Raw genomic sequence first — 27,562 nt, forward strand, 5'->3', positions numbered from 1 at the left:
CTAGAAGAAAACATAGGTGGTAAGGTCCTAGACATAGGTCTTGCCAATGATTTATTGAATCTGACACCAAAAGCAAAAATAAACTAATGAGACTACATTAAATTAAAAGGCTTCTGCACAGCATAAAAAATGACCATCAACAAAAAGAAAAGCAACCTATTGAATGGGAGAAAATATCTGCAAATCTTGATAAGAGGTTAATATCCAAAATATATTAGAAAAACTCATACAACTCAATAGCAGACAAACAATCCAATTTAAAAATGCGCAGTAGTGAGGTGGTCGGATGGTTCAGTTGGTTAGAGCACAAGCTCTGAACAACAGGGTTGCCAGTTCGATTCCCACATGGGCCAGTAAGCTGTGCCCTCCACAACTAGATTGAAAACAACGAGCTGCCAGAGGGACAGCCAGATGGCTCAGCTGGTTAGAGCGCGAGCTCTCAACCGCAAGGTTGCCGGTTCAATTCCCGCATGGGATGGTGGGCTGCGCCCCCTGCAACTAAAGACTGAAAATGGCAACTGGACTTGGAGCTGAGCTGCGCCCTCCGCAACTAGATTGAAGGACAACGACTTGGAGTTGATGGGTCCTGTAGAAACACACTGTCCCCCAATATTCCCCAATAAAATAAAAATAAAAAAAGACAAGAAATAACAAGTGTTGGCTAGGAGGTGGAGAAAAGGGAAGCCTTGTGAACTGTTGATGGGAATGTAAATTTGTGCAGCCATTATGGGAAAGAGTACTGGAGGTTACTCAAAAAAATTAAAAACAGAACTACCAGATGATCCAGCAATTTCACTTCTGGATATTTATCTAAAGGAAACAAAAACATTTAACTTGAAAAAATATATGCACCCCCATGTTCACTGCAGCATTCTTTACAATAGCCAAAATATGTACACAACCTAAGTGTTCTTAGTTGGATGAATGGATAAGGAAAATATGGTTGATTGGTCGGTGGGTTGGTCGGTCTACACACACACACATACACACGAATGTTATTCAGTCATAAAGAAAGAAATCTTGTCATTTGTGACAACATGGATGAACCTTGAAGGCATTATGCTGAGTGAAATAAGTCAGGCAGAGAAAGACATATACTGTACGATCTGACTGACGTGGAATCTAAAAACAAACCTAACTCAAGGTGCAGAAAACAGATTAGTGGTGGCAGGGGGTGCAAAATGGGTGAGGATCAGAAGGTATAAATTTTCAGTTATAAAATGAGTAAGTCCGGGGATGTCATGTACAACATGGTGGCTATAGTTATTAGGTTGATGCAAAAGTAATTGTGGTTTTTACAATTATTTTTAACCTTTTAAACTGCAATTACTTTTGCACCAACCCAATAATACCATATTGTATATTTAAAAGGTGCTAAGAGAATAAATCTTAAAAATTCTCATCACAAGGGAAAAACGTCTGTAACCATGTGTGGTAATAGATATTAACTAGACTTACTGTGGAGATCATTCTGCAATACATACAAATATTGAATTATTACATTGTACACCTGAAAATGTTATATGTCAATTATATCCCAACTTAAAAGAAAAAAATAATAACCAAAAAAATGTACTGCTGGACAAAGCCATCTTATTAATTTTCTTGAAACTATCTTTTTGTTGCTGGTATAACTAGAAAACTCCAGGCACCATTCAACTGACAGGAGTAGTTACTATAGCCTGTTCTCCCTTATTTTTTTAAATACTACCTTCGGATCTAAGAGTTCCTCACTGTTCTTTGCCCTCAGTGTGAGCAAGTTAGCTAGCCAGGGTTCTTACACTTAGGCATTCTTGCCTCATTTAATCCCTGCCAACTGCTGACTCCTGTAATTACCCTGACTGTATTCTAATTATCAGTAGGAATCTCCCACCACTTGTTTAGTAATTTCTGATTGGTTCTTCTATAATCTTGCATTCTTCAACTGTTCCCTCCTTTTAATAACTTTAATTTCTTCTTCTTGTCCAGCTTCTTTTCTTCTAAGAGTATAATTATGTAATTTCCCCCCCTTCTCCACCAAAAATCTTTACTCAAACCAAGTGCCTAATCTTTCTATGGTCCTGTTTTCTTCATCATTCCTTTCATTGACAACTTCCCATCTAGTAGTCTATGTCCATTTCTTAACTCCCACAACACCCCCTTAATTCATTAACCCTGTCAGATTTAGAGTGTGGCTCCCACAACTAGTATCCCTGAGAAGCCATTGTAGCAAAGCCTGCCACTAGTATGTTTGGGTTACTTGCTCAACCCATTTAGGGCCCATTTTGGGAAATGGCACAGGAATCCATATTACTGCAACTAACATGACAACCCATCCCCCTACTCATCACACAGAAGGGGGCCGGGAAGACATCTGATCCAAGATGGGCAATTCATTTATTCTATGATTCGTATCTTTCATCCAATCTAATTCTTCTTCCTACTTCTTAAAAGGAAGGTCTTCTTTAACTCTCAGTATTCTGTGCTTTACCATTCACCAAAGACTTCATCGGCTCAAATATTTCAATCACCATATGTATTCAGAAACCCTCCAAAAATGTATTCAGCTCAGAATTATTTCAACTCAATTTCCACAATCCTGTTTACTGGACACTTCCAATTAAATGTGAACTTTCACCACAAACTGCTTCTAGCTAATAACTTCATTATCCTCACCCTAAAAATTGGCCACTGAACCTTTCCCCTTCTCACTTAATGTCTATTAATTCACCATGCTAAGTCATTTTAGCTTGGAAAACCTAATGTCAGTATCACTTCCCTCTCTGTTATTTATATATTAATGTAATCACTAAGTTTTGATAATTCTTTATTCCACATTCTCTAAGTATATCCCTTACTTATGCATCTTCACAACCATGACCCTAGTTTAGGCTCATTTTTTGGATTATCACAAAAATCTCCTATAATTTTCTCCTATAAATTCCTCTCCTTTACCTCCTAAAAACAAGTACCAAATCAATTTTTCTAAAACACAGATCCTTTTAAGGTTCAGGTTAAGTTCCATTTCCTTGATTAAGCAACTCCTGTGTCATCCACTGTACCTCTCAACTGCTACAGTACTTATATTTTCTTGTATTATCCACTACTTTTTAAAATAATATGTATGAGAATAAGGGAGGGGATTTTACTCTCAATGTTTCCTAACCTACATAGGATTTGGTTCCGGATGTATAGGTTGGATGACTTAAATCTCCCTAATTTAAAGCTCCTTTAATTAGCCACTCACGGTTTCACCAATATTCCATAAGCAAGGAGGGACTGGTTTTTTACTTCTCTGGTATACTCTATCAACCTACCACAGAATCAGACATTTCATAAAGCTGTCAAATGATTTGTCTATGATTTGTCTATGGGTAACTCTGACCACATAAAATTGGAACAGAGTAATCATCAATTAATGGTTTATCCAAGTCTGTTTGTTTTGGGGGAGAATCCACAGATTGGGAGTAATACAAACCAACAAAACAAAACAAACCCCCAAAATTCATATTTAATGGGATCTTGGACTATGCACTCATTTACTGTGTTGTGTCAAGTGGTTTTTCTTAATCTTTTAAAATAATCTATATAAAAAGTCCTCTGGAAGTATAACATTAAGTCTTACAATTTAGATTTGTACAATTAAGTGAGCAATGAATTAAAATTAATCATGGACCAACTTGTGGTATCTGTTTAACTCTGCCTTGTATCTATTTAAATCTCATAAATAACCTTTAAACATCTCATATTTGTTTCTTCTTTCTCATTCCCAATAGACAGAAACTATATTGATGTTTTTTCTTCCACAGTTCCTTTCATATAGTAGGTACTATGCATACTCACTGATTTGTAGTACTCTGAAACAAGATGACAGACAAGTCATATCAAGCAGCATTGAATATGCCCAAACTAATATATTCAACATAAATACATGCTGTAGAATACAATGAGAAAATAGTAACTAGATTTAGCATCTGCTCTTACTATATACTTTTAATGTGCAAAAACAGCAATTAAAATGTTAAAAGGATATTATCTAAACTTCTAACTAATGTATACTCACAAAATAGAAATTATGAAATACTCAGAGTAAACACATGACAGACTAATGATAAACATGAAAAGGATCTAGTTAACATGATTCCTGAGCTAGCTGGGCATTGAAGAATACCTATAATCTGGCTGCCATTTTAATCACTGGCTACTTCCAAAATTAAATGCTCTGCTCCACCCAGAAGGTATCTATCATCTCTACCTACCCACACCTATGTATTCTTCAAAAGTGTACCACAAGTCCTAAGTTTTTAAAACAGTATCCTAATATGCTGGTCAAATACAAAACTTACTAACAGTCTTATAATAAACTTCTTAAGAGCGTAAACATTTTATACTTTGGTATAATATCCTATCTCCCATCATCTTTAATTACTAAAATATCCATGTTCTTTACAACAGCTATCTCTAGCTCAGCCATACAAAAGAACAGCCATACCACAGATCGATTCATCACCAGAATTAGTCCCTTTTAGGGATGTTAAATACTGAAAGTAATTTTTTATTCTTCCCATCTTTCCAACACCCTCTCCCAACTATTGGATCAGCTTTTTACACTATCAGCACAATCCTGGAATTAATAAAAGCCTCACGAGATGGTTTTTAATAGAGATAGAAAGAAATATAGATGTATATGTATTTAAGTAAACATACATACATATTTCCTAGCTCAAGACAACTGAGGAGGCTTAGAAGCAATGACGTTCTAGTACCAATGAATGCACCTAGTGCCCAGACCTTGCTTTCTTATACAATTCTCCAAATAAAGGCACCAGGGGTTGCTTGGAGAAATCCAGGGTTGGGATGGTGAAAGCAAAAAGAAGTCTGGAACATTTTTTGGTGCCAAAAAATAAACAAGTGCTATTTAAAAAAAAAAAAAAAAAAAAAAAAAGACAGAAACGTCAAGATGAGGAGCCAACCTGAAAGGACACTCAATGGCCAAATCTAGGACAATCTGAACTATGAAATAAACAATGATTGTAATGAATTATAGCATATAATGAAAAGAATCCGTGAGTCTATACTGATAGGTAAACAAATAAATACATAAATGGAGAAGGGAAAGCTCTTCCTTACAGCAGAATTCCAACTAATAGAAGAAATAATGGAAACAGAAAATCATCACTTGGTAAACACCACAGTATTACTAATTCATCAATGGATGCTAAAATTAGTGTTTAATGACAAACTGGCATGATAAGAAGATATTTACAAAATCTCCAAGTACCTCTCTACAAGACAGTAAGTACAAAAGGAAAAAAAGAAACCTTACAGCAGAGAAAACTGGCAGACACCTCCTTAACTAAGTGTTCAAAGTAAACATCACCATGTGCTTCCTGAGATGGTGCACAAAGGATGACACAACATCAGTTCTGTGGAATTCTTTCCAAAAACACATAACCTGAATCCAATCACAAGGAACTGTCAAACCTAAATTGAGGGACATTCTACACAAAATTTGCCAGTATTCTTCATCAACATTATGAAAGGCAAAGAAAAACAGAACTATTACAGACTAAATACAAAGTGTGATCTAGACTGGATCCTAGACCAGAAAAAATTACTTTACTGGGATAACTGGCAAATTTTGAAAGGTTTGCATATTAGATAATAGTATTGTATTAATGTTAATTTCCTGATTTTTATAATTATACTGTGGTTTCATAAGATGTTCACATTTGGGGAATCTGGGTAAAAGGAATTATTTTTCTAACTGTTTTATAAGTCTAAAATTATTTTTTAAAAAGCTAATAGAAGCCCCATAAGTGAATAATACCCAGAGAACTGTGTACATATGCTTGGCACATGTAAGCACTCAAAACTGTTAGTTCTTAATATAAGTATCCAGGTTTATTACGCCTCCTGACTTCTTACTCGTAGCTACTCATTTAGTAAATATTTTACACGGTGCCTATTATGTGCCCAACAAACAGAAAAGGAAGGAACGAAGGAAAGAAAGAAGCAACCAAGCCAGCCAGCCAGCCAGGCAGGCAGTCACTCACTAAGAGATTCCTGGCACAGCTGAGATTTCAAATACTCTCACAACCATTTACATTCTGATTCTCTCCCTCTTTCAAACTGATTTCAAGTCCTACTTAATTTCTGCTCTCCACTTTGTGTTCCTGGTTCCTAGTCTTGCTATCAAAATGCATGTAATTCTAAAGACATGGATCAAATCCCAGCTATTTACTTTACCCATAACTTAGTCTCTCTGGCCTTCTCATTTTTTTATTTGTAAAACTGGATGCTTCTAACCAACTTCATAGGGTTGTGAGGATTAAATGGGAATAAACAAAAGTAACTGGCACATAGAAGCTCAAAAAATGTTAGCTGTCTTTCCCTTACAAGTTATACAGTTGATCCTTGAATAACACAGGGGTTAGAGGCGCCAGCCTTCTAGGCAGTCAAAAATCCGCATAACTTTGACTCCCCCAAAACTTAAATTGTCCCCTGGTACCCATGGGGGATTGGTTCTAGCAACCTCTGCAGATACCAAAATCTGGAGGTGCTCAAATCCCCTATAGAAGATGGCATAGATCGAAGCAAATAAGTCGGCAGATTCCCAACCACAGACTGAAAACAGTACAGGTATTCAGTGAAAAAAAAATTCATGTGTAAGTAGACCCTTGAAGTGAAAACCTGTGTTGTTCAAGGGTCAACTGTATTTTCTAACTGCTATAGGATCCTCAAGTGCAAATCAACAAGTGCTTTACTAATCTCTAGGTGAATCCCTGTTTTATCCCTTCCAAAGAGGCTGTTTTATATTTTTCACTTACATATTTTAAAAAGTAAATATAAATAATATATTTTATCCTTTTTATCCGCTTCCATATCCACAGAAAATCCAAATAACTAAAAAATATGCATAACCTCCATCTCTTCCTCAAACATCAAACCAATATTTCTAACAGCTTTTCCAAACATTATCTAGATTTCTCACCACATCGACCTCAAACTCAAGATTCCATCATGCTCTGCTGCCACCTATTGGCTGTTACCATACTCCTTTTTTGGACTCTTAAGCCAGTCTTAGAGTGCCAGCCTCAATCCAGTGGATATATTTAATTTCCAAAGTCTAGTCCTTCTCAGATGAGATGCTTCAAGTGCCTGCAAAGAGTTCCAGCACAATCACTTTAAGTCTAACACGACTAAAAATATATACTTGACAATTTACATTTTCTAGACTCTCTCTTTTTCTATTTTCCATTACAGATGTTATGGGTGTATCTGAAAATAACAAATGCCAAATACAAGTAGTTAAGTGCCTAATGGAGAAAAACAGCTTTCCCAGAGCTGTGTTGTCAATTGGAAATATTCCTTCTTATTAGAAAACCAAATAAAAATTGTAACTACAGTGAGAACAGCTGTTTTAACTGCTACATGATTCCATGCCTTGCTATTTCTGTTATTTTCTTCTAAAAATATTCATACAATATTTTACCGTCATATAGCAATGGAAAACTCAATCATGTTACAAGAATATACTGCATTCAATTATTGAACACAGAAGGACTTTTCTCTAGACCCTACCCTGAAAAAAAGATAATAATAGTCATTCCTTCCATTCTACCAAAACACTTATTAAATGAATTGCTCGATAAATAGGCACAAGATGCTAATGCCAACACAAACACACACACACACACAGTCTAAAATGATGAACTTCAACATCACCAGTTGGTTGCTTAATTTTCTGGTCTCATTTTTTCAAACCACATTAAATTTCAAAACATTTCCCCCATTAATTTGATGGAAACTATGGATAGTCACAGCAATGACTTTTCATGTAGTAAGCAAGGAAAAGATGCCACAAAAGAACATTAAGAAGTTCTTAAACTGGCTTTGAGAATTTAAAGCAACTTGCCACAATGGTAAACAGTGATACAGTGGCTACGTGCAAGGGTACAAAGAAGGATACAACATGGTTCAGTCTTCAGAGGTTGACAATGCAGTTAGGAATACAAGATTCAAATGTAGAAATGGATGAACAAAATAAGGTAGAGTATTAATTGACAAATAATTGGTATAGATAATATTTACCACAAGAGTATGAAGGGTAGAAATGGCAATAAGAGCAGAGGTATACCATTTATAGGAAAGGAGGAGCTTAAGCTAAGAGTGAGAGCAAGGGAATTTCAAGCTATAGAGAATAATGAGTACGCAATGCTGTAGTCCAAGTAATAAAAGCATATTGTTTAATACAAATGATCAGACCAGTTTAGCTGAAAGAAAAGTGTATAGAAGACCAGTGGGACGGCATTAGAAAGTAAAGCGGACTGAAACAGAGAGGGTACTGAGGCACTGAGAATTAGGCTAATGAATCCAGAAGACAATGAAACAGACCAAAGAAAACTGAGAGATCAAATGTGTTATTTTTAGTAGTTCAGAAATAATGCCAATGGTTTGAACTATAGTGGTGACTGTGGAAAGAAAAAAAATGAAATTCAGTATGAGTGAAGGACTGATAGAACCTGGTCAGTGATTTGAAGTTAGACAAGTACAAGGGAGAGGAAAGAATTAAAAACGTTTCCAAAACTTTAAAACAGGGCACAGAAGTACCATGAAAAGAAACTTAAGACAGTAAACCATTATTAATAAATTTTTCCAACAACTGAAATGTTTCTGAACCAATTCTATTTGTTTACTTAACACAAAGCAATAAAACACAAACCTAAAATTATAGCCATTTTTTGCAAGTGAGTATGAACAGCATTCATACTCAAATATTATGAACATCTTATATTAAAGCATAAACCATAGTCCATCATCAATCTACATGAATTAGTAACTACTTGATCCAGATCCATGTTACTGTTCTTTTTGTACAAATGAGTCCCATTACTTGAATTACCATACATTTCATATTTAAAATAAGCAACAGTTTGAAACCTAGTTAATTATTATGCCTAGTGAACATAAAGTTAAGATAAAGATTTCTCAATAGGCTAATCAAGAGAGTAGAAACAGTCTAAACTGCAAAACTGAGTTATCAAATCTTATATAAACAAATACAGACTCATACCATCCTTTTCCTACAACTCTCTAACAAAGTAATCAAATTCTGAAAAAATAAAAAAAACTATAAAATACCACACTAGACAAGTTTCATTGAGTTTCTTGGTTACCTTTACTTTATCTCTTCTCAAACAACAGAATAAACAATTTTCATCAAAAGTCCAATCAGAAATGCCTTCAGGTTCACAGTCTGCAAAAACAGTAGAAATAACAAATTAATCACAAAAGAGAAATTTTCAGGAAACAAATGATAATTTCAAAAGTATTAGTTTAACAAAAATAACCCTCACTAAATAGTAGATAGGTCACTTATTTCTGTTAAAATTCTTAACAATAACTGCTCACTAATTAACATCTTATTCATTCATATATTTCCATTATCAACTAACACAAAAAAATGCTTACATGGATATAGCTTTGACCCACATAAAACTGTAAACAAAAAGGAAGAGACTGGGGCTTAAATCACCAAGGTATCATATGTCACCAGGGTGATTTTGAAATACCAAAAAAAAATTTTGAATACCTTTAAATAAACTGAGATCTTTTAATAATGCAGGTCCAAACAGCCCTTCAAGAATACTTTCAAACCCTGAAAGGATGAAAAAAAATCCATTATTACAATAATATTCCCTTTGGTAACTTAATCAGCTACATGAAACAACGATGATATTTTCTTCTAGTTCTCAGGGATCCCCAGATTATTATTGGAAAGATGCTGAGGAAAGAGTGTCAATGACAAATCTAAAAGGATCATTTGCACTGTTGTCAATGATTAACGTTCAATTTCGGAGCACATTCAAGAACAATACAAAACAGACAATGCTAGAAATAACCAAGAAGGAATGCAAATTCAAGGGTTCTCATACATCTTACAAAATCTCAAATATCTCTTTACATAAACCCTCAAACTCCACTTTAATAGGAAATTTTCCCCAACAAAAGAGGCAAACTGCTTAAAAATTTCCACAACGTTCCGGATTAATCTAAACAGTACGTTTCTGAGTATCAACTGAGACAATAGATTTTTTTTCAAGCTAATAGTTTTTGGAAAAAGGAAAATCCTCACTGAGAGCATCTATATCACTAAATAGCCATAACAATAACAATATTTTAAAAGAAAAACACCTTTGTAATTATTTCACATTGCCACAATAATCCACTAATTATATGTACAAAAAAACAGAGGAAAAAATAGACCTGTACGTAAATGTTTAAATTGTTATCACCTTGTACCAGTATAAAGTTGAAAATGGGGGGGAAGGGGGAAACATGTTTGATTTATTACCTCAAATATTGCTGATCAATGAAATGAAAAACTATCAAAAAATATCTTTGCCATCTTGTTTTCCACGTTATTAAGAGAGTAAGGAGGAAAAAGAGGAAGGGAATCAGACTGTACGTTTATACAACATAACAGAAATAATGTATTAGAGCAGTGATTCCCAAACTATGTGTCATGGTCCTCATTAGAAGCTCAAATAGTTACAAGGGGTCCATGAATCCATATGTACTGTTAAGCATGAATTTTGGAAAGAATATGTCTTCTGCATTCAGTATACATATTACTTTTCAAATGCACAGAAATGTTATTGTAATTAAGGAAATATAAAGTGTTACAGGGGCGGCCCCATGGCTCAGTTGGTTAGAGCACGAGCTCTCAACAAGGTTGCCGGTTCAATTTCCACATGGGATGGTGGGCTGCACCTCCTGCAACTAAAGACTGAAAATGGCGACTAAACTTGGAGCTGAGCTGTGCCCTGGAGAAACACACTGCTCCCCAATATTCCCTAACTAAAAAATAAAAAATAAACAGAAAAAGAAACATTTAAAAATAAAATAGTGTTACAGATTTCCTAGTAGTCTGGGGCACTATATAGTTTGTCACACAATCTACTATCACCTAAGGGTTTATAATTTTTTGTAATTGTTAAAAAAGTACTCTTATTTTCAAAAGGGAGGTAAGCACTAATTTAAAATACTATTGCCAGGGGGCATACATGAGGTCCACACACAGGAAGCATTTCCTTAACACAAATTTAATCACCATAAAAGGTTTGGAAGGTAAGGGATTAGATAAAATGGTCGCTAGAAACAGTATTTTTTCCTGGTTATGAGTAACATTGCAATTTTAAGGATTTCTTTGCCCCTAGTATTAAACCATCATTTTCAACAGACTAATCTCTGGAGTCTGTTTTATCTACACAGTGGAGAGTTGATTTTTCTATGCTATTTGCTAGATTTTCTATTTATTTTTAAGAACTTTTCTCAGTTCTTCCCATCAAAATTATTTCAAAACATTACCAAAATCAAAGTACTCATTCAAGCAAATGGTAAGTATCTATGTTTATTATTTGCCTATTATAATTAAAACGTTTTCCATTCAATTACTATGGTCTTTCTTCCTCACACTAGGGAGGGGGGTTGGGGGTTTTGAGGGTGGGGAGGTAGTGGTTAAGTGAATGAAAAGGAATTGCTAGATACTGAATGCATCTCTGCAAACTAGATATTCTCAACATTAGCCTTAAAAAAAAAAAAATCCCATAGGCTGCCTCCAACTCTAAAGCCCTCCTACCATCCCCAAAAGGAACTGATTTCACAAATATTAATGACAGTATTTCTATATCTTGAAAGTACCAAGTACACACTGCAAATAGCTAAAGGAAGTTACAGGTGGCTCTTATCCTGAAGAGCAAATCCAGTATGCTTTCATCTGGGTTTAAAGACATTATAACAAATTCCAAATTTGCATGCTAAGCATAAATTCCTGAAAAGAAAAAACGTAAATATAGCAAGAAATAATACTGGGAAAGAAAAAAGCAAATACAAGATTGGGGAGATAAAATTTAAAAAATTACACAGGATAATAGAATCTCAAATAAAACAGAGTAAGAACTTAATTAATAACACAGACAACAAAAACCAAATAACAGATCAAAAAGCAGTAAAAGGGAAAAACCAAAAGAAATCAAACAAGAAAAAATCCAGTCATAAATGAATGCAAAGACTTAACCACAACTAATTTTGATCAAAATAATAACTGTAAACGTCACTCCTGTTTTGCTCATATCTGCAATAATATATTAAACCTTACAAATATTATTGATTCGACACTGTAAAGCCGTATTTTGCCACCCTCTGTTAACTGAATTTAATACCACTCAGTTTTATTAATATTAAATATTGAATTTAGCAGTTGCATAGCAACAAGGAATGTCTCGTGCTATGCTTGACATTAACAAAAGGCAAATAAGGGAAGAACAAATGCATTCAAAATTTATACCATGAGCTCATAGAAAAGCCATGAAGATCAATAACAAAATGCCATGGAAAATTAAATAAATACTGAAAAAGACAGTCAGGTCATTATATTCAATCACTAGGGCTTAAAAAGCACTTTTTTATATAATAATATATTACATATAAAGAAACATTAATAATTTTACTATCCTATCCAACATTACAACTGTTCTCAAAGCTTGTCTCCTGACTTCCTCACTGCAACCTGCACTGTCTTCAGACTGTATTCCTAAAACACTGCTTTAAACTAATGCTACCATCTGTTCAGAAAAATTCTTCTTTAAAAAACAAATCCCAAATTCCTAAATCCAGCAATCAACGCTACTTATAATCTGACCCCAACCTACTGTTACCAGCCTTATTTCACAGAACTTTCCTGCTCATTCTCACAGCTCCAGTCAGGTCGGTATTCTAACGGATTCAGTCATCATTGCTACCTCCTAATATTTTTTCAAGCCTTTGCATCTCACCTCTGAACCAAAGAAATTATCTTCTTCAAAACACTCTTCAATTTGTTCAACAAATACATATTCGCTTATTTATCATACATGAACTGAGAGCTTACCACCTACCAGGGACACGTGTGTGTGTGTGGGGGGCAGCAGAGCAGACAGTGGGAACATAGTACCCGCCCTTATGGAGCTTTGGTTTCCTGTTTTCTCATCCTCAGAATTCACATATCATATCACTCCCCTCTTTTAAATAAATGTCAACTTGCCTTATGTTTTCTGTCCAATGCAAAACACTGTAAGTAGTTTATAAAAGTATTCTATAAAATAAAATTTGGTACAGGCTATCTAAATCCTGTTTTTTTTCTTCTTTTTGTACGTTTGTGTCTTCACTCAAGGAAGTGTAAGGCTCCAAGGTTAGGAAGGTCTTCCTGTTTCCTAAAATGTTTCTCTTATACTATGGCTCTACATGCCTGGTTTTTAGCTTGTTATTTAATAACAAAGCTCTCAAAAACAAGAGAAGATTGAAATTTCTCACATATTTCCCTCTTCAATATAAATCAGAATTTCTATTCTATTTCTAACCAAAGGGGAAAAGGCAGGTTACGAAAAGTAACAGGATATGAACATATCAAATACATAGCCAACTAAGATAAGCAATACAGCCTGTAATTTTGAAATAAAGAAAAACATTATGCATGGAAAGAAAAAATGGTTCATGGGTCTTGGGAAACTCTCCTCTGAGATAACCAGTATAAATACTAGCCATCTGAGAGACAAAGAGTTGCTGAAGAAAAACAAGGAGCAGGGCAGGCCCACTGGCTCAAGTGGTTGGAGCACCCTGCTCCTAACGCCAAGGTTTGATTCCCACATGGGCCAGTGAGCTGCGCCCTCTACAGCTAAGATTGTGAACAACGGCTCTCCCTGGAGCTGGGCTGCTGTGAGCTGCCGGTGGGCTACCGTGTGCTGCCGTGGGCCACCGTGTGCTGCCATGAGTGGCCGGCATGAGCGGCCGGCAGCCGGCGAGAGCTGCTGTCAGTGGCCAACCAATGACAGGCGACCGACTGCCTCAGCCGGGGGAGCACAAGGCTCATAATACCAGCATGGGCCAGGGAGCTGTGTCCTACACAACTAGACTGAGAAACAACGTCTTGGGGGGTGGGGGGGCGGGGCGAAAGGGGCAGAGGACAAAAAAATACAAGGAGCATATCATCAGAAAATTAGCAATTTTTAAATCAAGGTCCCTTAGGTATCTTGTAAAACTTGGTGCTCAGTCTAAGAGGGCTCAATCTTCAATCGAGTATTATTATTTTGTACAATATCAGTTCAAAGGTACTTGCTGATAACAAGCATCAGCCAATGTCCTAATAAACAAAGAGGACACAGACAGTTTCTGGAGTTCTTTGCTTAAAACTCAGGGTGTATAACTTGCCAACACCACAATGAAATCCAAGTGAGCCCCAAAATGAAAGTAATTAAAAAGCACCAGATTATGTAATCTTTTATATTCTATCCAACGTAATTTATTGAGGTTCCAGCCATCTCAGTGTGTCATACAACTAAAGAAGTCTGCATGAACTTCAATAAGTAATGAAATAAATACCAGGCTCCTCCTCTTCTCATACTTGAGGCAATCCACCCCACCGCTGGACAACTACACGCATTAAAGAGTTCTTCCTCTCTCCCTGAGCATCCCTTCCTGGCCCATGCATTCTGAGGACCCCATTTATCTCTCCAAATAACACAGCACAAAAACTGATGAAAAGCCTGACCAGATATACTGAAGAGAAACAATAATTTAATTACAACTAATGGCCCAAACTGAAGAATGAATCACGAATACTAGAACTTAAAGAAAAATTATAAATAGTATTTCTACTGATACCAGGGAAGAATAGCATTTTTAAAAAGAGTAAGCTGCCCTGAAGAAAAAACAAAAACAAAAACAAAATGGAGAGTATGAGTTTGGGGGAGGGGAAAAAAGAAAAAACTGTCAAAATAATCAAATGGAAGTATTGAGTAGGAAAATATATAACCAGTTAGTGATTTAGAAAACCAACTTAAGAAATGTCTTCACAATGTACAGTGAAACTGAAGACCCAGAAATCATGAGATTAGAGATGAGAAGGTGGCCAACATATTCAATATCTGTAAAACAGGATTTCCAGAACAAGAAAAAGCAAAGAATATAAATGAAAGAAATTTAAATTAAAAAAAAAAAATGGGTGGGAGATAGAAAAAAGATAACTTTCTAATGTTGATTACTGTCTTGAGTCTTTGTTATCTAATGGGCTCTGACAAGAACTGGGGCAGAATACTCAGGGGGGAAAAAGCACATACATGTAGAACTCTCCTGGTAAAATAACTCAATTTCAAGAATAAAAGTTTAAAAGCGCTAAATAAGGGAAACTTTTATTTATGACAAAACAGATTTAGACTGCCCATCATTTCGCCAGTAAATGTAAATGCCAAAAGCCAATGGAGCTGTTTACAAAATTTTGAGGGTTAAAAAAATCTTTTTGTAGCCAATCCATTATTCACAGATATGGGTAAAAGAAAGAAACTACTACCTAGCTATGGCCTGATTTGGAAAGCAGGACAGCCATTCACTCCGGGGTGAGAGTTAGTACATAAAATAAGTTCAGCTATATAAAAAATGACTCAGAACAAAGACCTCCAAAAAGGGGAAAATATCATTTATATAAAAAATAGTGGTGATATACCGTAAAACTATTAGTTAAATGTAAATAGTTGCTACTAATATAGAGGTTCAGTTTACTATAATGAGTAAGAAAGGATTCTTTAAATAATGAACACAATATAATGTAAAAAAATAGTGATTTAAGAACAACATCCCACATTATTACAAAAAAATCTTGGGTGAAGTAAAGTAAAAAATGCTTAAGAAAAATATGTTAAATTAAGATCAGTGTGTATGTGGGGTGAGGGAGCAATATATAATAGTCATCATTTTTTGATGCTGATAAGGAAATGTAGGCTTAAAATTAATTTGCTTAAAATGTATGGATAAAACTGAAGAATTTCTAAATCACCAAAGGATCTAACAGTAAAAAAGATCAACTGTAAAATTAAATTAAATTAAAAGTTGAACAAAAAGCAAGCATACTAAAAAGGAAACACAAAAAATAATTTCAGAAATAATCCCAAACATATAGGTAGGTATGTGTCATAATACATGTTAACTGATTGAAGTAACTAAGTAAAAGAGAAAAACTTGTCAGATAGGGCAGAACAATGTACTGTTTATAAAACACTCAAAGTGACACAGATATGTTGAGCTTGTAGAAACAGGCAAAGATACGAGAAAAATGTAAAAAAGTAGAAAAGAACAATAAAATAGGTGGCAGTAACAGTATCAAAGAATTCAAAGATAAAAGCATAAAACAAAATAATGAAGAATTTTCCTGTTATTAAAGGGGTAATCTGTTTCATGAGTGGAATGGATTCATAATTTTTTTCTTATAGTGTCTCCATTTGGGTTTGGCATCTGGCCTCGTAGAAAAGAGTTAGGATATATTCCCTCTTTCTCTGTTTTCTGGAAGAGGTGACAGAAAATTAGAAGGCTCTCTTCCTTAAAAGTTGGGATAAATTTACATGTAAAACCACCTGGGGTTATTTTCTTTGAGAGAAGAGTTTTAACCATTACATTTATTTAATACTGTATGATTCTAGTTAATAGTTACAGAACAACTGAAGTTTTTATTTCTTCTTGAGTTGGTTATTTTTCTTGAATTTCCTAATTACTGGCATATGGTTGTTGACAGTATTTTCCTTTATCTTTTTAAATTGTGGTAAAATATACATAATATGAAATTTACCAATTTAGCTATTTTTAAGTGTACCATTAAATATATTTACATTGCACCACCATCCATCTCCAGAACTTTTTTCACCCTGCAAAAGTGAAACTCTATACCCATTAAACAATAACTCTCTATTCCCCCCAGCCCTGCCAACCACCATTCTACTTTATGTCTCTATGAAGGTGACTGCACTAAGTATCTCTTAAGTAGTCATACAGTATTTATCATTTTTGTGACTGGCTTACTTCACTTAGTATAACGTCCTCAAAGCTTATGCATGCTGCAGCATGTGACAGGACTTCCTTCCTTTTTAAGGGTGAATAATATTCCACTGATGCATAAATCTTATTTTGTTTATCCATTCATCCATCATGAACATTTGGGGTTGCTTCTACCTTCTAGCTATTGCAAATAATGCTGCCATAAATCCCTTATCTCTTAAATCTCTTCTTTACCTGTAGTTAGTCTTCATTTTCGTAATATTATTTGTTTTTTTTAATATCTTGGTCAATCTTATCAATATTGCCAGGTTTGTTTTCTTAGATCCATCCCCCTCCTAACCGAAAACTCCACTTTTAACTTTTTTTTAATCTTCTCTATGATATCTTTGTATTTGTTCTGGTTCATTAATTTTTACTCCAAGTTTCATTATCTTTCTATTTTCTTTGTATTTATTCTGTTGTTCTTTCTCTAACTTATGATAGAAGCTCAGTTCATTTATTTCCAGGTTTTCTTCTTTTTTTTAAAACAAAGAATTAAATAAGCATCGGAATGATTTAAGAAAAATATTTAATTGTTCTGCATTAAGAAATAATCTACGATAAATAAAATGTAGTATATCCGTATAATGGAATATTATTTACAATATGAATGAACTTCAAAACATTATGCTATGTGAAAAGGGTCAGAAATAAAAGACCATATACTATGTAATTCCATTTATAAGAAATGTTCACAAAAGACAAAGCTATAGAGATAGAAAGTAGATTAGTGATTTCCCAGGGTTGGGAGTGAAAACAGGAATGACTGCCAATAGATACATTTCTTTTTGAGGTGATGGAAATATTCTAAAATTAGATATGGGTGATGGTTGCACAACTCTGTAAATATAGTAAAAATCAGTGACGTACACTTAAAACAGGTGAATTGTACAGTGTGTAAATTATATTTCAATAAAGCTGTTAACGAAATAATCTACACATATTTTGTAAATATTTGTAATGTAAGAAAACGTGGCTTATTAGTCAGCCTTGAAATTCTAATTTAACATGTAGAATTGAATAGCTGATTTAGACTTATGATTTTAGGTTGAAATCTTAAGCTTGCGCACTATATTAGAATACGAACATTACTTAGGAATAATCACATTTATAAGTATAACTAGAAAGGTTTTGTCTGTTAAATCAGAACTTAAAAACAAAAAATTTTAATCTGTAAGTTATAAAACTGAAAAATCAAGTTTGTTAAAATTAGAGTAAGATTTGTATTTTAGGAAAAATAGGTTTTAAATTTATAAATTTAAATAAACATTAAACATCAAAGTATGCATTATCGTTCTATACACAAGCCACCCTAAATTATATATTTAAAACCTCACATTTACTAACAAGAGCAAATCAAGTGTTTATAGAGTTCAGCAGTGTGGGGATACAGGAGACATGTTTAAAATACGTGACGCCATTAAGATTTACACACATTTCTGCTACCATGCATATACTAATAACTCTCCAATCTCATCTCCTGCCCCAGACCTTATTTCTAATTGCCTACTTCACATCAACACCAACATCCCAAATACTCAAAAAGTCCAAATCAGTGGCGGCTGGATGGCTCAGTTGGTTAAGAGCGCGAGCTCTGAACAACAGGGTTGCTGGTTCAATTCCCACATGGGCCAGTGAGCTGCGCCCTCCACAACTAGATTGAAGACGAGCTGCCGCTGAGCTTCTCTGGAGGGGCGGCTGGATGGTCCAGTTGGTTGGAGCGCAAGCTCTCAGCAACAAGGCTGCCGGTTCAATTCCGGCAGGGGATGGTGGGCTGTGCCCCCTGCAACTAAGATTGAAAACAGCGACTGGACTTGGAGCTGAGCTGCGCCCTCCACAACAAGATTGAAGGACAGAGACTTGGAGATGATGGGTCCTGGAAAAACACTGTACCCCAATACTCCCCGCTCCAAAAAAAAGTCCAAATCAGAATCATTCTACTCCTTTTCCCTCATCTCAACCAGTGACTCTTCCTGTATTCCTTACCAAGAAAAATGGTACAATAATGGTGCCCTTCTCCCCAAGTCATTCAAGTCACAAATCTTAGTCATGATTGCACCCTTTCCCTAAGTCAGTCACCAATCTTCCACTGAGTCCTACTCATTCTATTTCAAAAAGATCCTTCCAAATTTATTCTCCTTTCCATCCCTAAATCCAGGTCTTCACCATTTCCTATCTGCTTAATTACAGTACATGTCACTCATGTTGATAACAACAGCAGTTACCACTAATCAAACCCTTAGTTGGCATCAGGCAAGCACTCCATCAGGTACTTCATACATTATAACAAAACCTTCAGAGGAACAGTGTAAAGCAAGTATTATTACTACCTAGTACAGATAAGAAAACTGAAAATCAAAGCAGCCACAATTTTCATACAACTACAAAGAGGCAGAGCCTACGTTTAAAACCAGGCCTGTGGTTCTAAAGCCCAGACTCTTTTCACTTCATCACATCTTACCTTTTAATTCATCTTATATCCCCGTATACCACCATCTCCACCGAAACGCACCCTTCACACTGCTGCCAAACTTCTTCCATTTTTTTCCCCTTGGTTTTAAAAACTTTTGATGGCTTTCCTGACAATACTGAAGACTTCAAATTCTTGGATGACATGCAAGATCACTGAGGGTGTGTCTAGTCCCAAACTGCCTTTTCAGTCTCCCTACCATAAACTATGCTCTTACATGAACTATGCTCTGGTCAGACTAATTTATCAATCCTTACATAGATGTCAATACTTCCGTGCCTTTAAGCACAGCATGTCCCATGCCTAGAATGTTCTCCTGCAACCCTCTGTCTAGTTAATTCTAAGGCATCCTTTATCTCATCCCACAAGCCCCAGGCAAAGTTAGGAACAGCCCCCTCAGTGCTGAAGTTGTACTACTTATAAACTATAATTTTGGGGCATTTTATCCACTAGATTTTAGCATCTTTTCCTTATCATCAGCCTGTTCCTTGAACTGCAGTCAATATATGTTTGTTGGATGAATACAAACACAACCTTCCTAATTCTTGTTTGAAATTTATAATGACTCCGTTGTGTGTGTCGGGCATGTTGAGGACTCAAAGTAAATAAAACAGAAGGGTAATTTATATCTGATGGGAAAAGGATGGTTTTTTGTTCCAGCTCAACCAAGTTCCCTGTATCTATGAACTAAAATCAAAATATAATTAATGGCCCACGAACACAGACGACAGGACACATTGTTTTGTGTGTGTGCAAAGCTGTAACCACAGTAAAGAAATAAATTGATAAAAATGAAGCCCTGGAAAATAGTGGCATTAATACACTAAGGAGAAAAAAGGAATATGTATTGAGTAGCTGGAACAGTACCAAAATTATTTCATAATTATATTTACATACATAATGCCATAAATGAGATTCTAAGATGTTAAGAAACCAAAATCAGAAAGGTATTAAGTAGTGAGGTTAGATGAATTTAGTTCTTTGGAAATCCAAGGACAGTTTTGGTTCATTTTTTCTGTTACATCAAACTGTCTTGGGTAATTATGTTAAAAAGAATCCATTTAAATGCAAATCTAAAGTTGATAAGAATGAGTCAATTACACCAGGAGTTCACAATCTGTGGGCCACAATTCCTTAGAGGAACTCAGTCATTACAAGGTCAGTAAATCCATATGAGCACTGTTTGTAAATTAAATAAAAATGTGCTTCATACACAGCTACTACTTTTCTGAACTCATTTTGCTGTGAACAAAATACATGTTTCTTTAAAAATCACTACTGAATTCAAAATAGCCTTTTCTCATATATTTTCTCAAGGTACTAAAATATAATACAACGTGAGTGATTAGCAATTTGTCTTTTTTTCAAATTAATAAAGTAAAAAGGTTTTCTATTGTTCCTGAGCCTTTTTCCTTGGTGGACTATAGATATTTATTGAGTGTCTACTATGAGTCAGGCACTAGGGATGCAGCTGTGAACAACACAAATGTGTGATAAGGCTAAGCAGGAGGAATGGTCAAAGAAGAATAAAGCAAAGTAGGGGGATAACTAAGTCCTGATAAACCCTGACTGATAACTGAGAATTGCTGAGGAGGGGCTGAGTAGGGAGAATTTTTAGAGGTCAGACAAGGATACTAGGAGGCAACATTTCTGAGCATTCAATGAAGTGAGGAAGCAAGCCATGCAGGTATCCAGGATAGGAACATTCCAGGCAGAGGGAACAACACTGAACCAGTATATGGTATGAAGTATGGTACTGTTTCCCCGAAAATAAGACCTAGCCAGGCAATCAGCTCTAATGCATCTTTTGGAGCAAAAATTAATATAAGACCCGGTCTTATATAAACCGGGTCTTAGAGTAAATAAGACGCGGTATTTTATATCATATCATATCATATCATATCATATCATATCATATCATATCATATCATACCCGATCTTATATTATAGTAAAATAAGACTGGGTCTTGTATTAATTTTTGCTCCAAAAGAAGCATTAGAGTTGATTGTCTGGCTAGGTCTTATTTTCGGGGAAACATAGTTTGGAAAAACAGCAAGAAAATTGGTTTGGTCTGAGCAAAGTGAGTAAGATGGATAGTAGGAGATGAGATCAGAGCTCTAGAGGCAAGATCATGGTGAAGAGTTTGGATTTTGATTTTAATAGAAATCCACTAGATTTACATTTAAGTAGCAGTGGCGGTAACATGATCAGATTTATATTGTTTAAGACTTCCGGGTGGCTGCACAGATAACTGATTATAAAGAAAGCATTACTGGACAACTATTATATTACAATAGCTTTAGCAAGAAATAATGGTGGCTTGAACTCGAGTGGCAGTAATGGAGGTAGAGAGAAGTGGCTGGATATAGAGTATATTTTGAAGATAAAATCAACTGCTTTGGTGATGCTCTAGATATGAAATGTGAGGGAATGGAGCTGAAAATCATACTTAGGCTTCTGGTCTGAGAACTGGGTAAAGTGGTAATGTAACTTTCTAATACGGAGAAGACTGGAAGAGAAACAGGTTTGGCAGAGAGAAATCTGGTTCACTTGTGAACATATTAAGTCTGTCATGTCTCTTAGAAATCAAAGTGGATGTATGTCGGAAGCAACTGAGTAGGTGAGTTTGAAATTAAAGGGATATACTGGGATCTGTGATATAAAACTACAAATCATCAAGACAGAGATAAAACTTAAAGCCTTAGAACTAGATGAGATCCTATTCAGTTAATGAGAGCAGATAAAAAGGAGAGGAGGACAGGGGACTGAATATTGGAGCATGCCAATATTTACCACATAGGAAGAAAAAAAGACGGAAAATATGAAAATATTATATGCTGGTTATATTTCCAGCATCTGGCAAACAACTTGGTTGTTAAGCACTCAAAAAATACTAGCTGTTCTGAACTACTGTATGTGGTATGTAATTAAATGCATATCATAACTCCAACTCTCATACAAGATGATTTCGAAAGGAAGCATCTCTTTTGATAGAATCAAACACAATTCTTTAACTGTATCTAATTTGCATATTTAGAAATCATTATTTTATAACACTCCGACATACCTTAATATGGCAGTACAAAAGATCAAACTTCAATCTGGCCCCCACTAGAATATAAGCTTCAGCATGTTTTAGAAAATTTTAAATTGCACCAAAGTTTGAGTTAGCCTTCAGATTTATAAACATACTTACACATAAAGTAAATTCTTAGTAGTTTTTCCCTGTTCAAAAACACTCAATTACCTACGGCCTACAGAATAAAATCCAAACTATGAAGGCTGGCTTTTAAATCCTTCCAAAAGTGAACTTTTTCAACACTTTCCACCCCGATTTCCTTCAAGCACACTCAATTCAAACTATTGTTCCTTGAATATAACTGGATTTTGCTAGTCTTAATCCCTCTCCTCACCCTGCTCTTTATGCCTAAATGGTTCTCTCAAATCTCAAGGCTTGATCCTTAGTCTTCAAGGCCAAAGATCAAAAGTTCCTTCCAACTGTGCTTTCCTCCCAATTGACTCCCAATATCCTTCACTTTACTTGTCCTGATATTTCAACATGAATGCATGTTTTATGTATCCAATTGAATTTTATACTCAATGTTGTAAAGTTATAAAAGGAACACTTGTATTCTAAGAAGTAAGAGACTAGTGATTAAGAGCATGGATTCTGGAGCCAGATTACTTGGGTTCAAATTTCTGACTTTGACTTTTAATAATAGTTCTATGGCCTTGAGCAAGTTATTTATCTTCTTTATGCCTCACCTTTCTTGGCTATAAAATTGTTTTGATTTAAAAAAAAAAAAGATTATTAAACAAATATTTGCAAACTGTTTAGACCAGTATCTAAAAGCATAACAGAAGTACTATATTGGGCCGGCCCAGTGGCTCAGGTGGTTGGTTGGAGCACCACGCTCCTAACGCGGAAGTCGCTGGTTCAATGCCCACATGTGTCAGTGAGCTGCGCCCTCTACAGCTAAGATGGTGAACAACGGCTCTCCCTGGAGCTGGGCTGCCGTGAGCAGCCGAAGGTTGGCGTGAGTTGCTGTGGGCTACTGTGTGCTGTCGTGAGTGGCCAGCAACCATCTCGTGAGCTGCCGTGGGCTACCATGTGCGGCCAGTGGCCAGCTGCCAGCGAGAGCTGCCGTGAGCTGCCGACCCAGGACTGGCGACCGACTGCCTCAGCCAGGGGAGCACAAGGCTCATAATACCAGCATGGGCCAGGGAGCTGTGTCCTACACAACTAGACTGAAAAATAATGGCTTGAACCAGAGGGGGGGTAGGTGGAAGGAAAAAAGAGCAAAAAAAAAAGCATTTAGGGAGAAGGTCCAAGATGGTGGAATAAATGCTATGCCTGCCGCTTCCCAAAATCACATTAAAATTACAACAAAATTATTGAACAACCAATCGGGAGAATCATTTGAAGACTAGCTGAATGGAACGCCTACAACTAAGGATATAAAGAGGCCATACTGAGACTGGAAAAAAAAAATTAGCATTCTAATGCTAGGACTTAAACAAATGACAAGTCAACAAACTATTAAGAATGTCATTTTTAAAAGATTTATTGTTATATGCTAAGGTCAAAACACAATGAGTCCAATTCTGAGAGCTTATATAACTATAGAGATATTCAAATAAAAAGTGATACAGTAAATAACTGTAAACCATTATACTTCCTTAAATTAAGTACTAAAACCAAAATAATATTTAAGAAAGTTTTCCCAAACGGCCCATGAAGATTTACAGCAAACTTCTACTTGTTTGGTGATAGGTTTATAGATAGGACCAAACTATTCAGGGAAACATGTAAAGATAACATAAAAAGCTAGATAAAATATATGGCTATTTTATCCATATAATGAATAAAATTTGTGTAAGTGGTACATACACACTCCTCTCTCTCTCTCTCTCTCTCTCTCTCTCTCTCTCTCTCTCAGCATAGCTAGTTAAGTTCAAAAGGCTGGCAGGAAAAGGCCTCAAGTGTTAGAAATGAAGGAGAATCTGGAAGACAGAACTAAGAGTGTGCTAACACGCTGAATAAATGATGATTAGTATGGGTAACCTAGGAACTTGGGTGTAACACTCAGGCAAAGACAAAAAGAGGACTTAAAAAAGCTGAAAGTGAGAGTAATACATAAAAGCTAGGACTCTAGAACAATGCTTGGGTGGTCCATTGACCTGCCACATCAGCATCTGGAAATGTGTTCCCTAGAAATGTAAATTCTTGGACCCCCAACTCAGATCTACTGAATCAGAATTTCTGGGAATGGGCCTCAGGGAGCTTAGTTTTAACAAGCTTTCCAGGTGATTCTTATACCTACTACTGTGTAAAAACGGCTGTACCAGAGAAACTGCACCTCAGGTGCATAAAGGATTGACTAGGAAAAAAATCCATCCATTGATTGGAAAAGAAAGTTTTTCTCTTCCTAGGTAGAAAGAAGGGAATCTCCCGGGAGAAACTAAATCCCTTGCTTGTGCCTTGCTTAGGTTTGGAATCCAAATGTACACTATTTCAGCAGTTTTCAAACATTTTAGTTCTGGGATCACTTTATACTCTAAAAAATTATTGAGGGTCTTAAAGAGCTTTTGTTTATGTGGTTTTACCTACTGATACTTGTATTTGAAACTAAAACAGAAAAAAATTTAAAACTAAGAACACACAAGACTCACATTCCATTAGGAATTGGAGCAGTATCATCATATCCCACAGCCCCTGGAAAACTTCACTAGTGAGAAAATGAAGAGTAAAAGGTCAAGTAACATCTCAGTTTTATTATGAAAGTAGTTTTGACCTCTTGGACCCCCAGCAGTCCCTAAGCCACACTTTGAGAACCAAAGCACTATCGAAATTACAGGACTCTCCAAACTACAAAATTAACAAAATTGGTCCTCTAGGTTACATAGGGGTTGTCCAGAAGAAGCAAACACAAACCTTCTCCAGAGAGCTCTCCTGATCCACCCACACAAGATTCCTACAGGAAAAGAACATACTATGTCAAACACGAGCCCACCCACAATTTAAAAAATCCATAAAATTTACAGAAAACAATTTTTATCAAAAGCAGATGAGCAGACAATAAACAGGATTAAAGCCCGTAGAACTTAAAATAATGCTAACTATAATTCTGTATTTTTATGATTACACGAGATAATTACATATCTAATAAGAATATAGCCCATTTAAACATTCAAAGTGTTATATATATTATAATCACAGTACATATATACTATTTTATACGTGAGCTGTGTATACCACTGTTTAAAAGATGACAGACAGCAATTAATTTTTAAGAAAACTACCACTCAAGAGAACGAGAGGACAAGCACAGACTGGAAACGTCGCATCTAGTAAAGGACTATTACCCAAAATATACAAAGAACTCTTAAAACTCAACAATCAAATGAACAAAACTCGATTTAAAAAAAAAAAAGGGCAAAAACTTGGAACACACACCTCACCAAAGAATAGATGGAAAAGCATATGAAAAAATACAGATGGCAAGTAAACATATAAAAAGATGTTCAATATCATATGTCAACTGCAAAATGAGACACACTACACACATATTATAATAGAATGACCAAAATTCAAAATCCAAAACTCTGAGAACACCAAATGCTGACAAAGACGTGGAGCAAGAGGAACTCTCATTCACTGCTGATAGGAATGCAAAATGGTAGGGCCACTTTGAAAGACAATTTGGCAGTTTTCTAAAAAACTAAACATACTTGCACCATACAATATAGCAATTACAATCCTTGGTATTTACTCAAAGGAACTGAAAACTTATGTCCACACAAAAACCTGCACACAGATGTTTATAACAGCTTTATTCATAACTGCCAAAACTTGGAAGCAGCCAAGATGTCTTTTAGGGGATGAATGGATAAGCTACGGTATATCCAGACCAAACAAACAAACAAACAAACAAACAAACAAAATAAAAAAATAAAAACAACTTTACTACTTACTTGGGCCTTACAAAAACGGACCACAGCCTAGATCAGCTTTTCTCAAGTTTCCGAGACAATTAAGCCCAAATGCCCTAAGGCAGGGGTGTCCAAACTTTTTTCAAAAGTTTTTCATCAAGGGCCATATGCGGTAAAATACACAAACAGCCAGGCCACTCACTTGAGGTGAAGTATGTGTTGCCTCACCTGGTTTATTTAAGTAAACTAAATGTATTTTTGGAACTTGCTGCAGGCCAATTAACAATGGATCATGGGCCACAGCTGGCCCGCGTTGGACACCCCTGCCCTAAGGCATCCTTGTATGTCACGAATTTACTTCTTTCCTATGCATCTGGAGTGGTATTTGTTATATATGATCTCTGGGACAAATGACAGTCATTCAAATAATCATGTGTTCAGTGACTCACCTGCATTCAATAAAAGAAACATACCAACTGCTGCATCTTACCTATCTGCAAAAATAAGAACTGCATGGGTTTTTGCTTTTTTTTTCATTGTTTGGATGGTTCACTAACACCAACAAAGAGAAGCAGAATTAAATCAGTGTGGTTCTACACTTATGCAGTCTTCATTAAGAATACTGATAACCTAAAAAAGATAGCCTGAAAATATATTTTCTCAATGCTTGAAGGCCAGCCACCATCATAATCACCTTGTAGAATCTAATTATACCCTCAAGGAAAAACAAATGCTATAAAACACTTTGCAAAGTTATATAATTTCAAACTGACAGCTGTAAAGGTCACAGATTATTAAAGAGGAATCTGAACTAAAAAGCAACACTGTCTTTTGGGGCAATGACAGTTTAAGCCGAATGGAGCAAAACCAATACCTGAACGCAAAAAGGCCAGCCAAGTCCTTAAGGATTTTCAACATTAACAATCAAGCAACTGAAGCCACATTAAATAGAATATACAGCGCACCTGGAATACTATCAGTCCACAACCCAAACCAATACTTCTTGCAACATGCCAGGCAAGTAAACAGAATCATCAAGATGCAGTATTGATAGATATTTTCCAATTTAGATAACCATTACATTCCAGAAGGTCTCACCTAAAAACTTGCCTAAGTTAAGAACACCTCGAGATATAATTTCTAGGGCTTTTGTACTGCAGCCTCATTGGTTCACTTTATTTTACTCACTTCATTTTATATTAAATATTTTATATTATAATCGTAATTTTTAAAGCTATGAAAATACATTAGCCACAATCTCTATGTGTAGATGACTG

The 27,562-nt window shown here is 35.6% G+C and overlaps 1 protein-coding gene across 18 annotated transcripts in view; it reads right to left on the reverse strand.

Moving 5' to 3' along the window:
* LCOR (ligand dependent nuclear receptor corepressor) overlaps positions 1-27,562 on the reverse strand; it is a 126,709-nt gene that overhangs the window by 62,833 nt on the left and 36,314 nt on the right. For 12 of the 18 annotated variants that reach the window (XM_074339278.2, XM_074339272.2, XM_074339280.2 and 9 more), the window contains 2 exons: positions 9,575-9,640; positions 9,159-9,238 (listed from right to left, as the gene is read on the reverse strand). The exons of 1 other annotated variant lie outside the window; for it this stretch is intronic. Coding sequence is in view for 9 of the 17 variants with exons in the window: in XM_074339272.2 (XP_074195373.2) it covers positions 9,159-9,238; positions 9,575-9,640 (146 nt within the window). In the remaining 8 variants the exon portion in view is untranslated. Of the gene's footprint in view, positions 1-9,158; positions 9,239-9,574; positions 9,641-25,287; positions 25,328-27,562 lie in introns of all 18 variants that reach the window. 5 more of the 18 variants (XM_074339279.2, XM_074339277.2, XM_074339281.2 and 2 more) reach the window with 2 other exon arrangements.

The sequence above is a fragment of the Rhinolophus sinicus genome, chromosome 15 (genome assembly GCF_057876585.1).
Source record: "Rhinolophus sinicus isolate RSI-liver-muscle chromosome 15, RSI-T2T, whole genome shotgun sequence".
Classification (NCBI taxonomy): Eukaryota; Metazoa; Chordata; class Mammalia; order Chiroptera; family Rhinolophidae; genus Rhinolophus; species Rhinolophus sinicus.